This window comes from Achroia grisella, unplaced genomic scaffold (assembly GCF_030625045.1).
Source record: "Achroia grisella isolate CSIRO2021 unplaced genomic scaffold, CSIRO_AGI_Agris_v1 utg874, whole genome shotgun sequence".
Classification (NCBI taxonomy): domain Eukaryota; kingdom Metazoa; phylum Arthropoda; class Insecta; order Lepidoptera; family Pyralidae; genus Achroia; species Achroia grisella.
The window spans coordinates 1,937,891-1,964,387 of NW_026713051.1; the positions used below are offsets into that span (position 1 = coordinate 1,937,891).

At 30.8% G+C, this 26,497-nt stretch overlaps 2 protein-coding genes across 2 annotated transcripts; one reads left to right on the top strand and one right to left on the bottom strand.

The window, feature by feature from the left end:
- The first annotated feature begins 957 nt into the window (after nucleotides 1-957).
- LOC131853023 (staphylococcal nuclease domain-containing protein 1) lies at nucleotides 958-13,465 on the top strand. Its single transcript, XM_059203813.1, is given in 10 exon segments — nucleotides 958-1,218; nucleotides 1,560-1,681; nucleotides 6,897-7,200; nucleotides 7,942-8,112; nucleotides 8,511-8,736; nucleotides 9,044-9,260; nucleotides 9,452-9,679; nucleotides 9,791-10,769; nucleotides 11,005-11,244; nucleotides 11,621-13,465. Coding segments are annotated over 10 exon segments (2,712 nt in total). The 5' UTR covers nucleotides 958-1,167; the 3' UTR covers nucleotides 11,795-13,465.
- A 5,653-nt stretch (nucleotides 13,466-19,118) lies between these two features.
- LOC131853049 (protein ABHD13) lies at nucleotides 19,119-26,039 on the bottom strand. The gene is made up of 5 exons (XM_059203842.1): nucleotides 25,755-26,039; nucleotides 23,737-23,965; nucleotides 23,119-23,312; nucleotides 21,004-21,164; nucleotides 19,119-19,777 (listed from the first exon to the last, which is right to left on the bottom strand). The coding sequence occupies exons 1-5, from the start codon at nucleotides 25,897-25,899 to the stop codon at nucleotides 19,463-19,465; spliced, it is 1,044 nt and encodes a 347-aa protein (XP_059059825.1). The 5' UTR covers nucleotides 25,900-26,039; the 3' UTR covers nucleotides 19,119-19,462.
- Between the last annotated feature and the right edge of the window lie 458 nt (nucleotides 26,040-26,497).

Genomic DNA, 26,497 nt, shown 5'->3' on the forward strand with positions numbered 1-26,497 from the left:
GTCAAATATATCAGGAATTTATACGATGGTGTCCACGTAGAACCGCGTTGGGATTAAACTGACATGGTATATTTATAATTTTTAGTCCACTTTCCCCTTTCCCCTTCACAGAACATTCCCTTTCACCCCTCTCTATACTGTTTCTGCTAACAGGTAATGAAGAAGTACTGATATCTTGACAGTATAATTAGTTAAGAAAACCATTTGCCGTATGAGACCTCGAAGTCAGGAATACTGTCCCCTTCGCACAAATATTTAGAAAATCTTGTAATAATATATAAATATTACGAGATTTTCTTACCATTATTTTTTACTTATAAATCTTATAATAGTATATTTTCTTGAAAACATTTGATTTTTTTAATGCATAAATTATATTTATATTATTATATTATGGTTAGGCACAAATTGAAGTTATCTTATTATTGTGTAAAACACAATAATAATATAACTTCAATTTGTGTCTCCCAGATATGATAATAATCAGGGCGCACTATCGACTGTGGACGACTTGGAAGGAGCAGATTCTGTCGTTGTTCCGAATTATTGAACTTTATTTATTACAATTGTACTTTATACTTTATGCCAACAACGAATAACTCGAAAATACTATTTTTCGCATGATTTAATTAAGGCCAATATTAAATATAAGATAAGAATTTTAAAGAATATTGCATAAAACAGAACGACCGTGTTCCTGGGGATTGACCTCTGGCGTTATTGATTGCTACCGAATAGGTACGGTAATTGACGAATATACAAATCTGGGTCAGCTACCAAAAATTAACCAAAATATTTTTTAAGTAAAATAATAAAGTAAAATAAATGTAATTTTATTTAGATGCAATATATATTTTTTCTACATTTATTACTAAAATTTATTTCTGTGTCAGAAAGTGGCAACACTGGTTCCAAATCAATACAGCTTGTAACAGAAAACCAACATTCCCAGTCTCACGCTCCCAGTCTTAACCGCGATCGCGTTGATGACGCGTAACTTTCGATAAAAAGTATTTCATTTTTTTTATCTGTGTAGTGGTCCTTTTTAAATGTGGAAACACCGACGGTCCGCCACGTTTCGCCAGTCTTGTTAGTTGTTCGTTCACTCGTCATTATTTCTTAACTTCATAGACTTTTACCACGTTGATCGTGTAAGTTATATTAAAAATGAGTGCTCCAGCACCCGCTCCTGCGTATAAAATTGGAATAGTTAAGCAGGTAATACAGTAATTTTATATTTTTTATAAATTGAATAAACTAGCAGCTATACCTCGTGCCGATTTCTTATAGTTTGCCCTGTTGGCACTACAATGCATTAAAGACTTTGTCTCGATATCGACCACATTGTCATATTATTAATTATTTGTAACTAAAAATATGAATATATAGATCAAGAGCATATATTTTTAGCTTTATATTATATGTACCAGATGGAATATTGACTAGTTCAAAATCAGGTCGCCCCTGCGCGTTGCACCTCGGAAAATCGACCCCTCTCTCTATTTGTCTAGTTCATTTAAAAATGGAACTCCTTTGTTTGAATATTGTAATGTTTGCAGGTTTTATCGGGAGATACGATTATTATAAGGAGGCAGCCTCAGGGTGGTCCTCCTCCTGAGAAAGTCATCGCCCTATCAGGTGTAACTGCACCAAAACTAGCACGTCAAAGAACTGCCAACAGGTAAGTTCCATATTGTCTGATCTACCTTCAAAAATTGTGTTTATTTTATGTCATGAAATGCAATTATGGAAGATTTTAATGATATTATCAGGGTAATAAGTGTTGTAACTTAAGATTTATTAAAATTTTATTAAATTATATATAAATCATAACTGAATTTAAATAAATGAAATATAATATGATTATAACTATTTGTAAATGTTTTTTTTTGTATTATATTTTCTCTCATTACAACAATATTTTGTAAAAGCTAATGGGAATTTCAAATCTGATAATATCTACAGAATTTTTCATATTTTATTTTTATTTTACTAACTATTTTCTATGCATCACTGAAAGTGTGGTAAAAAAATTAAAAATGGAAAAACCACCAAAGTGAAAGTACCTCATTGTGGCATGCACTTTTTTTTATGTAGGCATGTATTAAATGTTGTGTAATGCATTAGCGAATTGCTTATTTTGGATTGCCTCTTATTATTTTAGTTTTAGTATGCTTTACATGGTGTATATTTTAGTTTTTAAAATTTAGTTTCAGTATTATTTTGTTATATTAACTTAAAATAACAAATACACATATTAAAAGTTAAAATTAAATATGATCTTATGGAATACAACTGAAATTATAATAGTGTCATCAGATGGAAATCTAAATCAGTAAATAGGTCAATCGATTTAGTATCTTTACTTTATATTATGGTACAGTCTACACATTAGAAATATTAAGGTTCTGGATAGAGGGATCTGAAAAATAACATGTTTTTCTCGATTTCCAAATTATATATTGACATTCATTGATCATGATTAATATTAAAAATATAGGCACATTTAATCCTGTAATTTCAGATATGTATATCTTTACCTTGATTTAATCATCTTTAACAAATAAATATTTTAATCTATTACTAAAATAGTAGGTCTTTATATCTACTATATTAGTAATAGACTAAAATAGCTGTATAGAGATTACCTTCTCTTGAAGTATTTAGGTAGCAACCTAACTTACAAAGCAAGCCTCAGTACTGATATGATAAATACTAAAGACCTAGACTATGACCGTGATCCTGCGCAGTTGATATGGACATATAGATTGTGATAATTATCTGCACCCTTCACCTATGTTTACAACAATCTTTACTAAGTTGTGTCTACATTTTACAATACCTACAGCTAAAAGCTGGGAAATAATGTAGCTAATGAGCTGGCTTGCATTAACAGAACATGTAACGAAATTTTAGAATAACCATGATAATATTGTATTTTTTAAACTATGGTAGTCCTTTTGGTAGTTTGTACTAATAAAATTTAATTATCTATGATAGGTACATATTTTAAAAAATTAAAAATAGATTCTTATTTTTCAAGATGAAATAAATTGTCTAAGTTTTTATAGTTAATTGCTATTGACAATTGATTTTGTTCTTTTTCACGAAACATATACAAATTAAAATACAGTGACACAATAATGAAACTACCTACTTACCTTATAATAGTGAAATAATAGAACCATCAAGACTAATATTTTAAAGAGAGTCATTGGAAACATTTCAGACAAATGTTTACATGCTCAACTTATACTGTTTTAATCATGACTAGATTCACGCCAACATTTCTACAAGAAATAAAGTATATTCAGGTCTGAGAAGAATATTAAACAGTATTTTATTTATTTATTATTTTAAATACATATTTTTAGAGCTTCTCACACAACTTACTAATTCACAACCTTTTATAAAAACTTCACACACACCTCACCACAATTATATGTATTGAAATTAAAATAAATGAGGAGCTGATTTTTTAGTAAATTAATAGATGCTCTATTCCTATTATCCCATCACTTAACATTCATTACTGAAAAACTCTTTCTGTAAATGCTGAGGTGTTGATGCTGAAATCAGTATTTTGTATATTTCATTTTTGTTCAACACTAAAAAGTATAAGTTAGTGAAAACAGTATAATACTATTTAAAACAGTATAGTTGGCAACCCTACATGAATACTATCCTATATATGCGTTGAGAGAAAAAAGTTTTTATATATTATTGTATAATTGCAAAGTGTATTTTTTTTTGCTGTGGGATACCAGTGTGTTTCCAGACGTAGGTACACTCTATCCTCCCACTCGGTGGTCGGTGTCGCACCCACTCGAGCTGATTACGCCCATCTTGTCTTTCACATCCCATGAACACGTTTAGCTAGGAAACGCCACACCTTTCTTGCTTATCTGACACGCCACGCCAGCGTAAACCGTTAGTGCAGACGGGTGCATCATTCCATTGTCTATAAAAACGAGTGGTTTAGCAATATCGCTAATATATACTCATCTATATACAAGCTGATGATCTCCAATGACATATCAGCATACTATTCCGCCTATGGCATCCCTGGTGAGCATCAGTGGCGGATTTATATTTTTCATGAGTGTAGGCCATTCTATTTTCGCCGCTATATTTCGTATATACTTTTTTTAAATAATACTTTTCTCTAATTAATAGTTTGACTTTTATCCTTTGGATTCGAGTGACCGACCTCCCTCTGAAATCCGTCCCTAGGACGCAGCCGCCCCTAGGCCGCGGCCTCTATGACCTATTTACAAATCCAGGACTGGCGAGCGTTAGTACACATGACAACTAAAGCGCTGTTTTTTTATCAGATTGCACTGGCTATCTTGCCCTTTAGACCGAAAATAACTGCAGCTTTACTAATGAAATAGATAAGGCGGTGTCTATATAGGCAGCCTGCTACTACATAAAACTGAATCTTATTCATTACATAGTATATAACAAAGTCGCTGTCTGTCCCTATGTATGTTTAAATCTCTAAAACTACACAACGGATTTTGAAGTGTTTTTTTAAATAGATAGAGTGATTCAAGAGGAAGGTTTATAAATGTAATATATGTACACATGGGAAAATCCGGGGCGAGTAGCTAGTAATAATATAAACGCGAAAGTTTCTGAGTATGGATTTTATTACTCTTTCACGCAAAAACTACTGAACGAATTTTGGTAAAACTTTACAGTAATGTAGCTTGCGTCAGAATAACATATAGGCTATTTTTTTTTATTTACCGCGGGTGAAACCGCGAGTACAACTACTAAGTAATATATACCCAATATATAAAATTTATTTGATTTTAAATAATTGTAACAAAAAAAAATATATTATAACTTTGAAGATGACATATATGTATCATATATATATATAATTCTCGTGTCACAATGTTAGTTACCATACTCCTCCCAAACGGCTTGATGGATTTTTATGAAATTTTATATGCATATTCAGTAGGTCTGAGAATCGGCTACTATCTATTTTTCATACCCCTAAGTGGTAAGGGATATCCACAACAAAAATTTATTTTTTATTTATAGACATAATTTTTTATTTTTATTTTATTATTATTTAGGATTGAAAAATACATACAACCCTAAATTTTCACCCTTCTAGCGACAACCCTTATTTTTTAAAAGAGATTTTAATTTATATGGCAAAACAACGTTTGCCGAGACAGCTAGTAATATTAAATTAATCCATTATAATGAGTCCAATTTTAAACAACATTATAAAAGTCCGCCCTTCATTAACATTCTATTGATTTTGTAAACACTATAGATACGAATAATAACCGTGTCTAATTGGCGAAAAGCTTCAGTAAACTGTTACGGGTGAAACTATTCCAAAAATAATATTCTGATAACCAATCAACATCCCTTAGTACTGTAATATACTAAAAGTATTACCCTCAATGTAATTAATAAAACTTTAGACATTGAGTGACTGACAGCGCACGCCTTAAACCTGTAAGTTTAGAAGCTTTAAAGCTCTTACAAAAGTTTCTTATTTTACATTATAAATGAGCACTAAAGTAGTTCTGAAAATTAACAATCTATAGCAAGAATATTCTTACCTAGAAGCAATATTATGGCTTTTATTTTTAAGCACCCTCAAATAAAACCACTTTTAACGTTTTAAATCTAGTTTTTCAGATAATAATAATAATCTCAGGACAATTCACACAGCGCGTCTAGACTCAAGTTAAGCTTGTCAAAGATTGTTATGCGTATTAGACAATTGCTACAAAAATATTTTTTTTTTTCGTAAATCCATACATAGAAAACATCCAGGCCGATACAAATAATCATATTCATGAATCAAATTTTTTGTGCTGTGCGAGGAATCGAACCCGCGACTATCGGAAGTAAGGGGTGTGTTAAACCGCTACACCACCGAGGCCGATGTGTATCTATTATTTATAATTCTGTGCGTTCATAATTTATATCTGATGCGAAATTTTGGACTTACGCGATTGACAATAGCGAATGGCGGCGAAGTACGAAACTCGAAAGTTAGCAACACAACTAGTTGACACTACACGAAATATTCTTATTCATTAATATCTTAATATAGATAAAGAAAGGAAATTAATCCTAACATTTACATTCAATTACAAGCCTGGAAGAAATCGCTTTTCAGCGATAAGGCCGCCCATTGTTGCCTCTTCCCTTTGAGAATGTTGTATGTTTATACATATTTATATAGTAATAATATGTATAAATGTTTGTTTGTATTCTAAGAGAACTTAAATGAATTGTCATTTTATTTCATTTTACATTGCTGGTGCGTTAATCATTAAATTATATTCTAGCAATTGCTAGTTTCAATCTCAAACTAGAAACAAAATATTATTTTTCTGTGGAATAATATCCATAACGAATATTAAAATAACGTTACTAAGCACACATGAAAATGTCTTTATATGTGCTAACAAGAAGTCCACAGGTAGTTAAAGGTTCTAAATCTTTAAAGGTTTAGATTAACTACTAGATAACATAGTAGATAAAAATTAAAGTTTTTTTGTTATTATAATTCCGATTGCAACAAAACATTAAATCTTAAATGAAGTTTATTATTGCTATAAAGTGAAATCTCACCTGAAGCTGTTGCGTTTGTAGAACTAGCTCGCGCAAACAAACAACTAAACAATATTTAACCATCATTGTCATGGTATTTACCGCATTAATGAAGTCCTGCTATAGTATTCATTTCACATATATATCTTCCAGCAGACAGCGATCACTTACGCAAACATATTACATATTTATTATATATATACCATACTCACTATATTCAAAACATTTGCAACTAAACTTGCAAATGCTTTTTAAATTGGCTTGCAAATATGATGCAACTAAAAATTGTTATATTTTAACAGTGATGTGGAAATAAAAGAAGAACCCTACGCATGGGCCGCTCGTGAATTCCTGAGAAAGAAGCTCGTTGGTAAAGAGGTCATATTCACGGCAGAGAAACCACCAAACTCTGCTACAAGGGAGTATGGCTCTGTTTGGGCTGGCAAGGATCCATCAAAAGATGAGAATGTGACTGAAACATTGCTATCTGAAGGCTTGGTAAAAGTTCGAGATGGAGGCAGGAATATACCGCACCTGAAAAGACTAGTAGAAATTGAAGATATTGCTAAATCCCAAGGCAAGGGCATCTGGAGTTCAGACACGCAAGTAAGTGTCTGAATAATTAATTCCTATGTTTTAGTGTAGGTAGGTATATAATTTTCTATTTAATCAACATCACTTTAGCGTTCAACACATCCTATAGTCGATAAAAAATTGCAGTGTTGCAATTTTGATCAACTTATTTATTAAGTCTCATGTTCGTGCCGTGTCATGACAATTACTATACAAAGATGGTGTCACTTACCTTAGTCATAATTAAATAATATTGTCCCTGGATAATTAACATAGCGCCATCTAGTTCCACGGTAAGCAGGGCTTGTACTATGGGTACTAGACAACTGATATTACATATTTTTTTGTAAATACATACGTAAAATAGTATACATAGAAAATACCCAGTCTGATACAAATAATAATACGAATGTTTGCATCGTACGAACCCGCGACCATCGGAAGAATAGCGGTGTGCTAAACCGCTAAACCACAGAGGCAGTCAATTAATTTGGACATACTAACTACTAAAGAAGGCATTAAGTCTAGTACATATTACATGTACAACAAGAACTACAGTAGAATCCCGATTATCCGAATCAATAAAAATCAGGAGCATTCCGTATAATCGAAAGTTTTAAAAGAGTTACATCTATAGTTTCATCTTCTGTCTCTTTCTGTACAAATCTTAAAATATCTAAATTGATAATTAGAGACAATGAGTAGGGATAATTTGTAAGCTTTTTTTTTATTAATTGTAATAATTTGTTACTTAATGAAATTTATGTACTTTAGGAACATATTCGTGAATTGAAACCGACCATCGATAACCCCAAACAATTTGTCAACAAACACAATGGACACCCCGTCAAAGGTATCATTGAATATGTGCGAGATGGATCAACAGTCAGGATCTGCTTATTACCTGACTTCCATCAGATTACATTGATGCTCTCTGGAATCAGAGTAAGTATTGTATTAAGTTATACAAATAATATGAAATTACAATTACAGCAAGAGTAGAATCGAATAATTTGCCTTCAATTATACAATCTCAGATCATTTTTAGCTTTCGATTAATTTCTTATTTAATCATATTAAACCTTTGAGAAAAAGGTTTGAGCTAAGGTTTATACATCTAAGTACTTACTTATTTTGGACAAAAAAATAGATTACTATTGTTTGAAATTTAGCAGTCATAATGATTCAAGAATCCATTTTGACTTAGTATCAATTTATATTTAAGGTTTTTGGCCATATGTGTACGACAAATGGAAAATTTCCCACATTTCTTATTCATTTTATTAAACCAGAATATGGATAATCTAATGACAAGTGATTATAAATGTGCTAACTGATTACAGTGCCCACTCATCAAACAAGATGGCGAATCTGAACCATACGCCGAAGAAGCCCGTTACTTTGTGGAGTCCAAGCTACTACAGAAAGATATTGAAGTGGTACTGGAGTCTGTCAACAATGCAAACTTTGTTGGCACCATCCTTCATCCCCAGGGCAATATTGCGGAGGCACTTTTACGTCAAGGATTCGCTAGATGCGTCGACTGGTCTCTTGCCGTCATGAAATCTGGTCAGTTCTGTTGTAGTCTTTATAGATTGTTTTTTTCTATTGATTTCATAAAACATCGCCATTTATTAACTAATTTAATTTTTTTATATACAGACATAGTGTGTTTGTCACTTACTAATTCTGTTGAAATTTAATATTATAATAGTTTATAGAAGACAAATAATGTGAATTATTTACATTAATACAAAACACCTCAGTACAATGTAAGGTTTCTCACAATACATTTACAATAAAAGTGTGTACCACAATCGTGTTTAATGGTCTTAATTAAAAACAACATGGTTCACTAAAATATATACAAATATAGGTGCTTCACAATTGAGGGCAGCTGAACGCGCCGCGAAAGATGCAAGACTCCGTATTTGGACTAATTACACGAGCAATGCTCCGATAATACCAGCTAAAGATAAAGAGTTCACTGCCGCTGTATTGGAGGTCGTGAACGGAGATGCACTGGTCGTAAAGATGTCCAATAACACGTACAAGAAGATATTCCTTGCCAGCATCAGGCCCCCGCGTGAAAAGTAAGTCCAAATTATCTTTTTGTATCTTTTATATTGTATCTATTATGTCTTTGTAACTAAATGTATGTATAATTATATATTATATATATTATAATTATAACTTAAATAGTAATTATTCCTTATTTTTTATCTTCTAATCTGTTATATTGTAAAATTTTAAAAAAAAGTTGATAAATGATACTTCAGTGTAGAAATTAATTTCAAACTAATGTAATTCATAGGAGTGATGATGAAGGCAAGCAATCACCAAGACCAAAAGGATTCAAGCCCTTATACGATATACCATGGATGTTCGAAGCTCGTGAGTTCCTAAGGAAAAAACTTGTGGGCAAGAAAGTGAATGTTACCGTGGATTATATCCAACCCGCCAAGGATAACTTCCCAGAGAAAACTTGCTGCACAGTGGTCGCTGGAGGAACGTAAGTATAACCCAATCTACAAAGTGTATAAATGTGAAAGTATTGTTTCAATATTATAGTATGTTTATTTTTAATTTCATTAAATAACGTTATTCACAATATGTTATGCAGAAACGTTGCCGAGGCCTTAGTAGCAAAGGGATATGCAACAGTTGTGAGGTACAGAAACGATAATGACCAGAGAAGCTCTCACTATGACAAATTATTGGAGGCTGAACAAAAAGCTATGAAAGCTGCTATCGGCGTTCACGCCAAGAAAGACATTCCTGCTCATCGCATACAAGACACTAGTGGCGATTCTGCTAAGGCTAAAAAATTCTTCCCCTTCTTGAAGCGGGCACAAAAGACAGAAGCCACTGTGGAATTCGTTGCAAGTGGATCACGCATGAGGTTATACATTCCCAAAGAATCTGTGCTGGTCACCTTTTTGCTGGCCGGTATTAACTGCCCAAGGGGTGCCCGACCAGCTGTCGGTGGAGGCGGAATGCAGGATGCGGAGCCATACGGAGAAGAAGCTCTCCACTTCACTAAAGAAAAATGCTTACAACATGATGTGATCGTAACAATTGAAGAAATGGATAAAGCTGGTAACTTCATCGGCTGGCTGTGGGTTGATAATGAAAATTTATCCATATCACTTGTTGAACATGGCCTCTCTTCAATACATCACACCGCAGAAACATCTGAGTATGCTAGAGTGATCAAAACTGCAGAAGAGAATGCCATTAAGAAACGCATTGGAATATGGAAAGATTACATGGAAGCAGACAAAGAAACCGAAAGGGAACGAAATGCGCCAGTGCAGGATCGTGTCATGAAATACGAGAAGGTTATCATTACAGAAGTGACTGCAGAAGGCAATTTTTATGCCCAAAATGTCGATTTAGGAGGAAAGCTGGAGGCATTGATGGAGAAAATTCATCAGGATTTCAAAACCAACGCTCCTCTGCCAGGCTCTTACGTACCACGAAGAGGCAACATTTGCGCAGCACGTTTTACATTGGATGACCAGTGGTACAGGGCTAAGGTGGAGAAAATCACTGATGATAAACTCGTACACATCTTGTACATTGATTATGGAAACAGAGAAGTAAGTTTGTTAATTAAATTAAATTATTTACAATAATGAGTGTCCTATTTTATTATAATCTGAAAAATCGGCCAGACCTATGCAATGTCAAAGAATATTGTGCCTTTAAGTAATATAGTTTTTATTTCTATAATAATCCATTAAACTGTAAATAACCTGAGTTATTAATACTATCGTACCACATATTTATATAATTAGGTAGCTAATATAATATTCTCCTCTTTTTTTTATGTAGATCGTGAACTGCACCAGATTAGCATCTCTTCCTGCTGGAACAGAAAGCGATCCACCATATGCCACTGAGTATCTATTGTGCTGTGTGAAGTTTCCATCTGATCCTGATGACCGTTCTGAGGCTGTGTCTGTCTTCGCCAATGACACTTTCAATAAGAAGCTCTTACTCAATGTGGAGACTCGCGGCTCACCAGCAGCTGTCACTCTTGTTGACCCCAACACCAATGTTGATCTTGGGAAGGTAAGTAAAGTATACATGAGATCAAAGAGTGATTTTAAATAATATGACATGTACAAGGGAATATTATTAATGTTTATTAATGTAAATGAACTGGCTTATAAAAAAAAAAGAAATTCAGTTGAGTTTCTTGCCAGTTCTTCACACAAATATAATAAACTGAATGGTAGGGAAAAAATATTAATGCAAAAAACTTAACATTCTTAAGTGGCGAAAATGGTCCTACATTAATAAATTAATTCTTAATTTGATTTCTTATTACACGGTCTTAATTTATTTCCATATAATTCCTATTTGATTTCAAAGATTATTTTTAAATAATATAACAAAAATACAGATAAAAACTTGATCTCTCTATTAATATAATAATTGTTTCTAGAACCTGATCAAGGAGGGCTTGGTACTGATGGAGAGCCTCCGTGACAGCCGACTGACTGGCCTGATAGCCGATTACCGAGCGTCTCAGGAGCACGCGCGGAGCTCCCGCCTGAACCTGTGGCGGCATGGTGACATCACCGACGACGATGCGGTGGAGTTTGGAGCGCGCCGCTAGCAGTTCCCTTACTTCGATGCCACCACATCGCCGTCGCACACGCTCTACTGTGCCACCTGCACAGCGCCACACACCGAAATTATCATATACACCATCATATTTGATTTTCTGTGAAGGACGTTCATACGTACATTGATAATATTGTGCTAATTGTTTATCCACTTAAATAGTCGATGTGCACATTTACTCATATTAAATTAAATGGCCAAACTGCATAACAGTTTGTAGTTGTTATCTAACTCTGAATTGTAACTTTATATAACTACTATATTTCCTTTTTAGCAATATTTCTACACCATAATATATATGCTTATACTTTATAAAAATGTACATACACATAAATTTGTTGATCACTTGATCGCATGTTATCTAAATATTTGATGATTCTTTTTAAAGAATACACATTCTTACAATGATTATAATATTATCTATATATTTGAGTGTTATATTTGTATATCTATGTATTTACTTGTTCTATCCTCGATAGAAGTTATAGGCAGCCTATACAACACATTACATAGTCATTCTAGTTACGGGTAGTGCATTTTGTGTACTACTTATTCAATTGTACAAAAACTTTTAAAAAACTTACTATATTCAACTGTCGTCAATTTCTTCAATTAGTTTACACATAGTACCAACATAAGTACCTATAGATTACATATACAATTAATAGTTAACAGTAATAAATCTGATTAAAGTAGTTGTCTTTTTCGAGTGGTTGGTACAGTGGCATTATATTAGGGTGAGGGTGAGAGTGTACTTTTTAGCATATGGGGCATAGTACAGGGCCAGGGAACTATCTTATTATCCATAGTGAGCCACTGTTTAGTTAGCGGAGCCCCACGTGCAACACATCCATCCGGCCCCCACTATCTCGTTACCACCACTGTTAATCATATAATATTCTATATCGTATACTCTTTACCTGTGTCAATAATATTGAATATTCTCATTAAATAATTATACTGGATGTTTTGAATTAAATAAATGTTGTGTAGTTGATTATTGCACATAATATTCACGTTGCCGCTACCGTACAGTGGAGGTATTATACGATTTATTGCAAATTACTGTAGATTCGACCGGGAATTTTTAGTCCCATTAATCAATTTCTATAGACATAATATAAATTAACTGGTCATAATTGTCTAACATAATAATATATAGCGATGTAATTTATAATTTTATGATTACATTGCAAATATGTAATGGAAGGTAATATAATATACAAATACATATTGTTAAACATATTATAATATGTATTTAGAGTTGCAGTTATGTATATCAGGCATGTAACGTAGAATTACGACTCGTTATTATTTAGTAATTTATTCGTGATAGCGTATGTTATAAACTATATCAATTTAAATTATATGTATATTACAGTCTACAGAGTTCTCTTTCTACACATACTTCTCGTTTCTTTTTATGGATTACTCATACTGTACTATTTCGTGCTACTCTTTCTATACTAAGACTGGGCAAAATTATTTACAAATTAGTTTATATTGTGAAGTGTTTGACACAAATAGGGACACAAAATAGCCTATGTTGAATCAGCAATGCTGAATAAAAACAACCTAAGTTTTCTATTTTTGTAATTTAAAATATTCAAATATTCACTGGTAAATTAATAACACGTCAATCAATGAAATACAGGATATGTTAAAATAAGATCCAATGGTGTTTTGATATTATTTATTGTTATAACAGAGTGTAACAAATTATTTGTATTGTTTTTACCAAAAATTGATTTTATTTTTGATATATGTGAAATATTAGTTGTTTGTACAATTTGAACGGCCCTATTTGTATCAGGTACCTTATATTAGCATTTACGAAACTAAATTGGAATAACTTTTGATATACAATGTTTCTATCCTAACTTCGTATTTCGTACTTACAAGTGGATTGTATGAAGGACCTACCTCTCTTCACGAAATGATTTACGGTATATTAAATAATTTTTTGTTTACATACATTAGAGTACCATACGGTGCGTGGATTGTTAAATAATTCTTGGTATATTAAATATTTTAGGAGATTATTACTGTTTCAATTATCTACATGTCCCACTCAATTTTTTATTGCATCTTTCATTTATTTATTTAACTTTAAGGATTACCAACATAAGATACAGCTATATAAAAATGACGTTTTTTTAATGGTCTTATACTAATTGTTCTCATATTTATAGGTTACCACAGCATGCTTTGAGTTGAGGTTATATTGCTACTATTATTACTGATATTTTGAACAGTGATTATCACACTCTCAAAAAATGTAAGAAAAATCTACTTTATCATATACAGTCTGATACATAGATAGCTACTAGTGTCGATTGTAATAAATATAGTATTTTGACGGCTTGGGTGGTCTAGCTGTTCAGCACACAGCTGTCTTACCTCCGATGGTCGAGAGACCGATTCCTCGCACGGTAAGCAATTGTATTCCTGAGTGTTTGTATCGGTCTGGGTGTAGTAGTATATAGTCTAGTACCCATACCACAGGCTCTGCGTAATTGTCCAGGATTATTATAATTGAGAACTAGCCGTACTCGCGACTTCGCGTGGAAAGTAACTTTATATTTCTGAAGTAAAAAATATTTCTAAAATAAAAGTAGCCTAAGTTACTACTTATTACGTCAGCTACCTGCCAATAAAAATCCCGTCAAAATCGGTCCAGCCATTTCAGAGATTAGCTGGAACAAACAAACAGACAAAAATTGTAAAAATGGTTATTTTGGCGTATGTACTGCATTTATATTCATAGTAGGTTATTTCAATATTACAGACAGACACTCCAATTTTATTTATACGTATAGATTATACATCTTGTGCACACAATAAGACAAATTGTGTCTGAATATTCGTGCAGCTTTTATCCGTCAATAGAATGATTTCTGAAAAAAATTTAGGTGCATAAATACCCGTGCAGAGCGGGTCGCTATTTATGTGTATCTTGCTCATATTAATATAATAATATTTGTTAATGTGGATGTTTGTTACTATTTCACACAATAATGACTGAACTGATTTTAATGAAACATTACAATAATATAGCTTGTCAGAATAACACAGGCTATAAATTTTGCGCGAGTGAAACTGCGGGCACAGCTAGTGTGATAATAGTTTTTTTAATGGAGGAGAACAGGACGTTGCACCCGTGTGCACTGCCGGTTTACGCTGAAGGAGCACCAGTGGAAGTTTATAAGTCCTACAGATCATTTAACCCACCGTACCGTGACAAATTCACCAGTAATTTAAATAAGTAAGTTTCCGCGAGGTTTACTGATATGATAGGTACTGTTGCAATGAGGGTTGAATGAATTAGTTTATACTAACAACAGCCTTCCCTCATAGTTAGATCAAATCAAATCAAATCAGTCATGTTGAATATTTTAGCCGCTTATGAACATCAATTTTTTTATCATAATTTCCAGTGCAATATACAGTTTAATCGAGAAGAACTGGTAAGAAGTATGATGAAAGAAATTAATATGTAGTCCCCGAGGATGCAAATGTTCGTTGGTTTTGGTCGTTTATCATCTAATCATCTTGTTACTATATTCGAAATCCTTGTAGAATAAGAAATAATAAAATACTAAAGTTATGTTGAACCAATTATAATTCAATAAATGCAATAATATGGTCTCTGGTAAACAAACAATATGCAATATAATTCGTTACATACCCATCGCAACTAGAAAAATATTTTATGAGATTATTAAGAAAAGGTATATCATGAAAAAATTTATGATTTAAATGCATTATATTTTTTTTATTGAACAAAATTAAATATTAATTTATATTTTAATTCTCATAGAATATAAATATGTATGCCAAAAAAATTACAGTATACAAAATTATGTGCTTGCGATACAACAAAATTATGGAATGATTAAACGTTAGGTAGTTTAAAAGAGAAAATATTCAGTGATAAGTACCAAAAACATTATAAATGTAAAGTATTACATATACATAAAAAATATTTGTAAAAATGATTTAGATTTTTTTTATATTATTATATTTATCAAGTAGTTAACAGTGCATAATTAATAATTTTATTACAGCCCACTGACAATGAGACCCTTTTCTCGTCTAAAGCTTCGTTTGGAATGAAATAAATATGCGAAAATAATCTGTACATATTATTTGCAGAAGAGATCAAAGAAATCCTGTTTTAGAATAATAAACTTTATTCACATAATTTTATTATAAACACTTAATTTCTTATAATATTACCGGCACTTTCCTAATACAAACTCGATAGAAAATAAATAAAAAAAAACTAAGCTGTGGCTGGTTTGAATTAAAAGTAGACTCAACAATGAGGAATATCCGCAATTCGGATTAATTATGTATAGATAAAAAACCGAGTTTAACCTAATGAAACGATAAAAATACGAGTCTATAAGGAAGTAATTTTGCTCATCCATTTTATGGACGGATTATTTGTTAAAATTATAAATTAAATCTACTTGTACATAAATAACACAGTCCATCACTATACCACAGTTAAAACTATGTAACTTATAGACTAACCGTACAACCGTCAGTAATTATAACAATACCCATGTACAACCACTGTTTCATTTACTAATTTTCATACTAACATAACTGATTAACAAGATTTGGACTTAAGTCAAATACTCATATTTTGAAGCATTAAAATACGTGTATTTGATTGATATAATAGTTTATTTGATGTGTATTGTTGTTATAGTTTCTTAGAAAATAAACTATAACAACAGTTATATACCTATAATATGTGTGAAAGAAGACAATTTCAAATAATGACCATAATTGTAATTGTACATAGGTACTATCTCAGTCCACAGAACATTCTTATCTATATCTAGAAATAAATTATTGTTAATTAGAACGTTGGTTTACAACAATTACTCTATATAAAACAAAATTTGTGCAGAAATTAAATAATTAAAACTATATAGACCAGAAAATTGTACCAGCCGAGCCTACGCTTCTTTTTTTTTTAATAAAACATTTAATTATTATTTTTTTAAACGTCGAGAATCTAGGACTGTTCATTTTATAATGCGATATAAAAAACCTCAGTGGTTCCCCCAAATGCGTATCTAACATCAAAAATTTAAGCTTATATGGTTTTTCCTTGAATAGGACGGTAAAAGTAACCGTTCGAAGTGGACTATCAGATTAATCTAATAGAGCGGTAAGTACTTCTCTTTTTAGTATGTACGACGAAATGCAGGCAAATCGATGTTACAAACGCTAATCTGAATGGTAACAGTGATAATAATTCTGGTTATCATCGCATCGTTGATAAAAAAATGCAAACACATTTGTAGTCAGATATTATTATTTTTTTATTACACAAAGTCGAACAATTTAATAAAATTCAATAATTAATATTGAATTTTATTAAATTCAATAATTAATGATTTTGACTTATTGTTGAGTTGATTTTGACTCATAATTCACTAGAATAAGGTGTTTTTTCACCATACGAAGTTGATTATTATATGTATATTCACCTAATACGAATTTTAAAAAAATTACCTAAAATGGGGGGTAAATTTCTGAAGTGTTCAGATTGTAATACAGAATTTATAGGTATTTTTTATGAGATAAAACTAATAGGTCCTGATATACATATGTATAATTATTGTTAAACGTTACATCTATTAAACGTTTTTAAAAGATATTTTATTTTAGTTTGTTGAAGTATTTAATCCGAGTGAAAACACGGACAGGCGTGTGGATTAGAAGGGGTACCTATATAAGAAATATAATTTATAGTACCAGAAATATGGAAGCTATGTATATGAAAAAAAACCTTAAATAGGGTCCTTTCGTGAAATTGAACCCTGAACCTTTGTGCGATAGATTTATTTGTTTTTGATGCACTACCACTAATATCTCACTGTAAGCTCCACTATGGATGCGAAGCCACAGGCTCAGCTAGTGTAATAATAAAATGCCATATTTTAATCTCACTGTCATATAGGTTTGAATAATGTTTAATTTAGAATTAATTTGGTATGCATAATTGAATTTCAATGTAATCTTCAAACTTGATCTGTATTTACGTCTAATCGGTACAATTTAAACCTATAGCAGTAAAGTTAAAAATCGTATTTACATCGTAAAGAGATCATAAGAACATCAACATGATAATCAAAATTAATTCATATATGTATGAGCAAATATATAAGAAATACAATTAATATAATGTCTAAATTAATTATATGACTTGTATGAATTTACAACAGTGTTAAATATATAGGTCAGAGTTACAAGTAACTATTTTAATAGGTAGACAGGTAAATTTAATTTAATTATTGTTCTGGGTCACAAATTCTATAGAAGTTTATATTGCTTATTTTTTTTATTGCATTAACACCATCATAAATAGATAAATTTGAATCGCTATATTCCTATAAATATATATTTATATATATAATAGAGTTATAAGTCCCATGCGTATAATTATGATCCTATAGCTATGAATACGTAATAATAATCTCGATCGGATTAAAATAATAAGAATTTTAGTGTATAATTGCTATTTTCGTTTACAATATAAACAGTGCTTCCCAACGTGAGGCCCACACTCCAGAGGGGGCAAGTTAAGGGGGGCAAATAGAAAATGGAATATAAATTTCTGTTTTTCATTATGTTTTGAAAATTTATGTAGTGTTCCATTAATAATTTCGTGTTTTCTTACAGCCCATTATTTAGATTTTTTAAGTGAACAATTATTTTTTTAAAGTTATTAATGTTACCCATGGAGAGAGGATATAAGAATTTTAGAAGGTCTAAGGTGGGCACAAAAAAGGTTGGGAAACACTGGTTTATATTATTAACAAGTAATATCTATTACACAGGTTTTCCAAGAAGTAGACATTAAAGCGGAACCCGTTCTGTCATAATAGTTATCAGAAATAAAATTATAAAAATAATAGTAATTAAAAAAAAAACAATATGTAACATATTTATTTTACTGATAATTATTATTCTTTAGCCTTTTACCCGGTTCCGGTATATAGACTGGCTGTTAGACGTTGAGTAAGTCTATTTACACACCACCTACTTTATTTGTAGAACATAAATTTTATTTTTATTTTGAACACATACATTAATCGATCAATCAATACACTGAAGAATACATAATTTAAAAAAAAAACTTAAAAAATAATCGTAAAGTATTTAAATAAATATAAAACAAGAGTAACTCCACGCTTGGCAGTATCAAAGTAATTTTATAAACGTTCATAATCTTCCTGTAATAAGTGCTTAAATTAAGTTTCATTAATCATTAATTGTATTTTAAAACCATTCAAATAAATAGATATAAATTATTTTATTATGCTGTAGAATTACATAAATTTTATTACTTACTGATAATTTTATAATTGACATTGCTGAAGAAAATATCTATTACGAATAAAGTACATAATATTTGTGTATTTAAAGGTTTTGGAATGCTTTACTTTTGGTATATTACCAAATACGTAATTTTTACTACTTATTTATTAATGACAATGATAATTTAGTCGTTACGAATATCTACATAATATTATAAAGAAATCACAACAGTGGTGTGCATACAAAAGTTGCATCGCACTGTACAATTTGAATAAATATTTGACACAAGTAATATCTTCATATTTCATCTGAATACCTACACAGTCTGCACAATCGAATATCTGTTAGCGGTGGATCGGAGCGGTTCCTTCCTAACATCGTCGAAGAAAGGACCCATATTTTGTGACAAAGACGGTACATTCGCTATAAACTGTCTGATAGATGTATAATAATCTCTGCAGGTCCACGTGTCATCGTGCCCACCACCTGGCATCACAACCAATTTCTTACACGCCGCCCCGCACTTCATGTATAGCTCTTTGGCCATAGAAGGTGGCACCAATGCATCGCTTGAGCCACATACCACCAAAGTTGGCGCCATTATGTGAACAATTTTCTTTATTGAATAATACTGCAAATAAAGATTACAAAACTTAATAATTCATTATCAACATCTTTACACAACATTATTATTGTAAATGTGTATTGTAAAGTGTGATTCATTCATTACCATGCCTGCATAATATCATGTGTAAATATTTATTTTAATTTAAATGATAATAAAATTAATAGCTTAACACCAGCAGCTACATTTGCGTAGCATTATTACAAAATCTTTATTATTTACTAGCTGTGCCTGATTTCACCCGCGTGTAATTTATAGCCTACATGTTATTATGATGTATAAGCATATTACTGTAAAGTTTTATAAAAATTCGTTAAGTAGTTTTTGCTTGAAAGAGTAACAAACATCTATCCATACTTACAAACTCTCGTTTATAATAGTAATAATAATTTAAAACACATTATTGCACAAACTTAGAGAGGTAATGAAGAAAATTGAAACATTAAAAATAAAACTTAGTTTGATTTTGTGCTTAGCTAAGATAACACCGCCTTTTGTGCTTACAAAAGGCGGTGTTATCTTAGCTAAAGCAATCTCTTCGAGACAACCTGTGTATGTAAAAAGTTTTAATTTCATAATTATAATGAGTATAAAACTCCTTAAATACCAAATTATTAATTCCCTAAATACACCTTCAACCCCTTAAGAATCTTTTTTGCTGCAAAACGTAGCCTTATCTTATATCAAGGTCTAATATATCTCTTTACTAAATCTTATCAACATTATTTTAGTGGTTTGTGTATGAATTTGTAACGTACACACAAAGTTAATTTCGCATTTAAAAACAGGATGTCTGATGGTAAACAGATTAGTTAAAACTGCTCAACAAATAGCTAAAAATATTACCTTGAGTAAAATAACAATGAAATGAAAATAACAATAAAAAATAAAATATCGCCATATACATTCACAACCACTATAATTATAATAATAATAATTTTAGGACAATTCACACAGCGCCATCTAGACCTTGTGTTATGGGTACTAGCCAACTGATATAAATACATCGTTTTTTTTCCCTAAATACATACATATTATACATAGAAAACACCCAGACTGCTACTAACAATCATACTCATTAATACAAATGTTTATACCGAACGAGGAATCGAACCCGCGACCATTGGAAGTAAACAGCTATACCACCTAGACTATATATTCAACTATATTGTTGAACATCATACTTTTATAATAAAATATTAATAAATATGCTAATGTCTATTATACTGTACCTTATTCTTATGAAAAATCTCTGGTAACCACAATAAACACCTCCATTTCAGAATAATTTTAGCCATTTCTGGTATACTGGTAAATGTGTTCTCCACTACTACGGCCCAAATTTTGCTCCGATATTCTAACCTTGAAGCCAAATCTATAGCAATAGCTCCACCTGCACAAATATTATATAATTATTCTTATTTGTCTCATCGGGTATATATAATACTACTTATTGGGGAGAAAGGGGATTGTTAGTAATGTGGATTGATGATCTTATTGCTAGCAATGTCAGGTTGACCTCCACGCTCTTTCCCCCTGGAAACCGTGATATATTCTTGGTGAATTTGTCACGATCGGCTAACTGACCTGATCTCATACTCATCTTATCATCCTCCTCTGGTGCCCTAACTGCGTATACCATTAAGACCGGCGATACACCATTATCCTCCAAAAAAAAATATTAGTAAGTTATTTTAAAAATAAGATACAAAAATAAATCTTATATATAAAATCCTCGTGTCTCAGTTTTCGTTCCCATACTCCTCCGAAACGGTTTGACCGATTCTCATGAAATTTTGTGAGCGTATTGAGTAGGTCTGAGAATCGACCAACATTTATTTTTCATCCCCCTAAATGTTAGTGGTTGTCCACCCCTAACATTTTATTAATAATGTGGCATTAAAAAAAATGCAACCTCTATATAATAGTGTCTAATGATGAAAAAGAAATTGAAAATCGGTATAGGATTGCCCACCCCTAAATTTGTTTTTTATTTTGTAGACAAAATTTTTAGTTTTTATTTTTTTATGATACAACATACAAAAATACATACAATCCTAAATTTTCACCCTTCTATCATCAACCCCTATTTCTTTATAGCGTTATTAATTTATATTGCAAAACAACGTTTGCCGGGACAGCTAGTTACATATAATATGCAAAAAAGATATATGTTTTATATATCTATAGATGGTCTATATTTAATGGTGCACCCTTCATTGTGTTACATCACCAGCGGATACTGAGAGCATAAGAATACATTATGAATTAAACACTATGGTTCCCAGGCATAAAGGTCGATTTAACTTTATACATACAAGTTGCAAAATTTGCAAATTATGCAATTGGCATACTATTCCCAATTACAAATTTATAGAATATAGATGGAATGCTGTATCAGTCTGCGAAAACAGTATATGCTGGCAGGTAACTAGTGTGTCATTATTACATAGTATAAAACAAAGTCCCTATCGCTGCATGTCCGAATGTATGCTTAAATCTTTAAAATTATACAAGGGATTTTGAAGCGGTTTTTTTTAATAGATAGAGTGATTGAAGAGAAAGGTTTATAATACATGTACACCCTTGCAAAGCCGGGGCGTATAACTAGTGATAATATATAAGGATGAAGTCAGGTCAGTTTACCACAGTGAATTCACCAGGACTTAATCATGATGGTATACGGGTAGAAGTAGTGGAGATCAACCTATCATGGTGCAAGAGCATTCAAGTACAAATTTCCATTAGTATATGGAATACAATTACAGATACACAGTTACATCAATGTAATATTTGCAATTTATTATGTCTAGTAAGACAAACTAAATATTGTCTACTAAGCACTGCCCTGTCTAAACTGTGTCACCTTACTTTACATTTTACTATTGTTATTTAGCATATAAGATATATTTTGTACATTTTCTCAATTCACTATCATCTGTAATGTGACAGAAGTACTGTATTTCAGACTGGTTTAAAATAAGACACATTCCTAGATGAGGTAAATATCAAAACAGTTGCCTTCGGCAAATGTAATATACATAGTCTCAACTATAACATAATATTACTATCCCAGTAATCTCCTACTGCTATTATAGATATAACTTTATTTATTTATGTATTATTTAATAATATACTTATAGTTATGTCACAGTCAACAAATCAAGTAGGTACAACACCATTTATAATTTCTGACAAATTCATGATTATATTCCTGTTATTACCTTAAAAAAACTTAATTTATTAGTACTAACTTCCTATCTACTATCCTAATCATAATTGAATACATTATATATACACAAATAATTTAATACTACTTAATAATAACAATGCAATAATTAACTCACCAAGAGATCTCCCAAACAACATTATTTTTGTTGGATCAATATCAGTCCTTTCTATCAGATAATCAAATGCAGCCTGAGCATCGCAATACAGTCCATATTCAGAAGGTGTGCCCTCTGAGAGTCCATATCCTCTATATTCAACCATAAGAATATTGATATCTAACTTATGATAAAATCCAGATACATTAGTTAACCTGCAAAAAATATTCTTGATAAACATATATCTAAATGTAATTGTTACATCACTAAGATATTATTATATGAGTGGCATACAACAATTACATTTATATTACACTTACAATAAGATAACAATAGATCAGACTAAATTTAGAAAATTATTTTGATCCCAATCTTGTGTTATCATATCTTCTTAGTAAGTTGAGTAACACAATTATAATGTCGAGAATTTCTCATATTTCCAACTAATTTTAAATAAAATGTGAAAGAAATAGAAATAATTTTTATTTTTACTTGAATAAAGATTATTTATATTTCTTTCGCATTTCACTTAATATGAGAAGTACACTTAAACTTAATAATTTTGTATAGTCATGTTTTTTTATTATATCACAAAGTCTAATATATGTTTTTTATATAAATAATATATGAAACATGTACCTTTGGCCCATGTTTCCTGCGTTACCATGGAAAAATATCATGGTGGGTTTAAGTTCACTATTGTTCCCTTGTTTAATAAGAAACATATGTATTTTAAAGCCATCCCTATTGACTACTTTAATGCTTTCGTAGGGTAACTTGAAATTACTTGGTTGTAAAACAAATCCTCTGGAGTCTGGTGGATCATTCGGGTAATATAATAACAAATCCTGGGCACTATACATAATGCCTAAAATAAAATAAAAAAAAATTATACACATTTTACAAAAATCAATTAATTTATCTACAATTCTCTTCTTAATGGATTTATATTATTTTGTTTAATTCCTTACTTTTGTACCAGTTATTTAAACATTAATAAATTATTATAATTAAATAGACATACTTCTGTGATATAACACCTAATTCAATTAAATATATACAATTATCTTGTAGGATGCATGTTTTACTTTTACATTATATTAATTTATATTAAAATCAAAGCCAACCAAATCATCTTTGTTGCTGTAGGTCTCTTATAAAATGTAGTTCGGAATAAAGTGTCAACCAAGATGATTTTAGTACTCAGAGCAAGTGATAATTTAGTAACTAGTTTCAATCTACTCCATAACAGGTATTATATTGTGGGTGCCCATTACAATTAGTGTTAATTTGTTACATGCTGCTTCCATTGGAATTTTCCTAGAAATATTAACTGTAAAGGTCTAACCACCACTACTAGAAGAATCTTGACCTTCCCTATTAAGGATCAATCTCCATTATTGTTGAGTACCATAATGCAACATGTGTCAAGCTTCTAAATGATGCATCATAAAGCAATGAATAGAGCCTGGAATCCTAGTGATCACTCAATGTCATGACCATTCAATTTATTTATAAACCATTTCCATTGTGTTGTGTTGTGTTAAAATAAATAGAATTAAATAATACATATCTAACAATATCAATAATTATCTATAATCTTTATTCTGTTTGCAAAATTTTGTTTTTTTACTTTTGCTAAGTTTAAGATATATCAACTCTATGTACTAGTAAAAGTATGTACTATAATGAAATAGCAACTATATAGCATTAATTTAACTATGTCTCTAACACAATTCACTTTAGCATTTAAAATACAACCAGCACATCCTGTGCTCAAAGACTGAATGCTGTGGTTTACAAAAACCCTCCCTTTTATACAGAGAAGATATGAGTGAAGGTTATACGCAACTAGTTTAACAATACTGAGTAATAATGAAACTACCTTCTTTTAATATTTTTAAAATATCAGACTTTTCTACAATATCAATATGAACCCTAACATAAGCTAAACCTGTTATTGGAAATATGTATTGATTAATGTATTGAATTATAAGCTGTTGGTTTTCTAATAAATAAATATAGAGTATAGACATTGCCTATAGTAGTCACTTTAATTCTCTGCTTAATACACACACATAGTTTTTTATTAACTAAACAAAAGTATTCCAACTTGATTTCTCCGAGTGTGTCGGTACATTAACTGTGTAAATTATCACTATATGTAGACCCATCTTATTTATAAGAGTTGTTTTTGTGTTTTTATCATGTCTGTCAATATAACCTGAATACAAAGATAACAGTAGAATGTAAATTTTGGCTCTACTCTTATTTGAGTGCCCTGTGTTTTATTTCTCTAAAATTTACTACAGCAACTGACCTGTAAACTTATTACGGCATCATCTGCTACAACCAAGAATCTGGTTATAATTTGGTCATATTTAGTCATTGCTTTGAATGTGCCTGATATTGATGTGGTTCATAGTACTTATTAAATTTAATGGATAATGAATATTTCACTTATTTCCGTGCTTCTTGCTTGTGTCTGATATGTTAATTTTATTCATATTATATTAACGATAATCAAATAACATTATAAAAATACTTACATAATTATATATGTCCCTAAATATTTCATCCACGAACATTTCAAATTTAAATTTATACAATCTACGGTATTTATTAAAAAATACTGAAATAATGTAATTTTGACTCACCAGTCATGCCAATGGAGAAGACGAAAAGTGCTGTGAAAAATCCATAAAACCAAAAAACTACAACACTGGAGAATAAAGTAAGAGTAGAAACGACCCAAACTTTATATAGTACTGTCCTTAGTACGTGATACATTATCATCATCATGCATTATCTAATTAATAACAAGTATAAATATTAAATCACGTTTCAATAAATTTACACCTCAATAAACGACACTAATATTTTGTGCCTGGACCTGGACTGGATGTAATGACAATCAACATAACAGACCACTGCTCAGAAATATCAACATTCAACAATTCCATATACATAAAGTAGGTATAATAGAACTTTTAGTTCTGAAATCAAATGGAATGTATGTATAAGTTTTTGAATGGTTTTATGTTTTAGACACGTATAATTTATTTGCTCTATATGTTTAATATGAATAGTATTTATATTAAATCTTTAAATTACATATATTTTAAAATATATATTTAGCTATAAAAGTACAATCGTTGCAACTAGTATTCGTTAAATCGGTACAGTAGTCCTGTGATTGTGTTACTCGTTACTTTAGATACCATCGACATCTAGTACCATATCATGTAAAATAACTGTTGGTCGTTGTCTAAAAACAGTAATTAACTACTCGATGGATTTATATTTAATAATATAAGTAATTAAGTCGATATCAAACAAATAATAGGGTTATAATTATTAGGGTAATTATGTATTTTAAAAATCTTGTATACCTATAAAA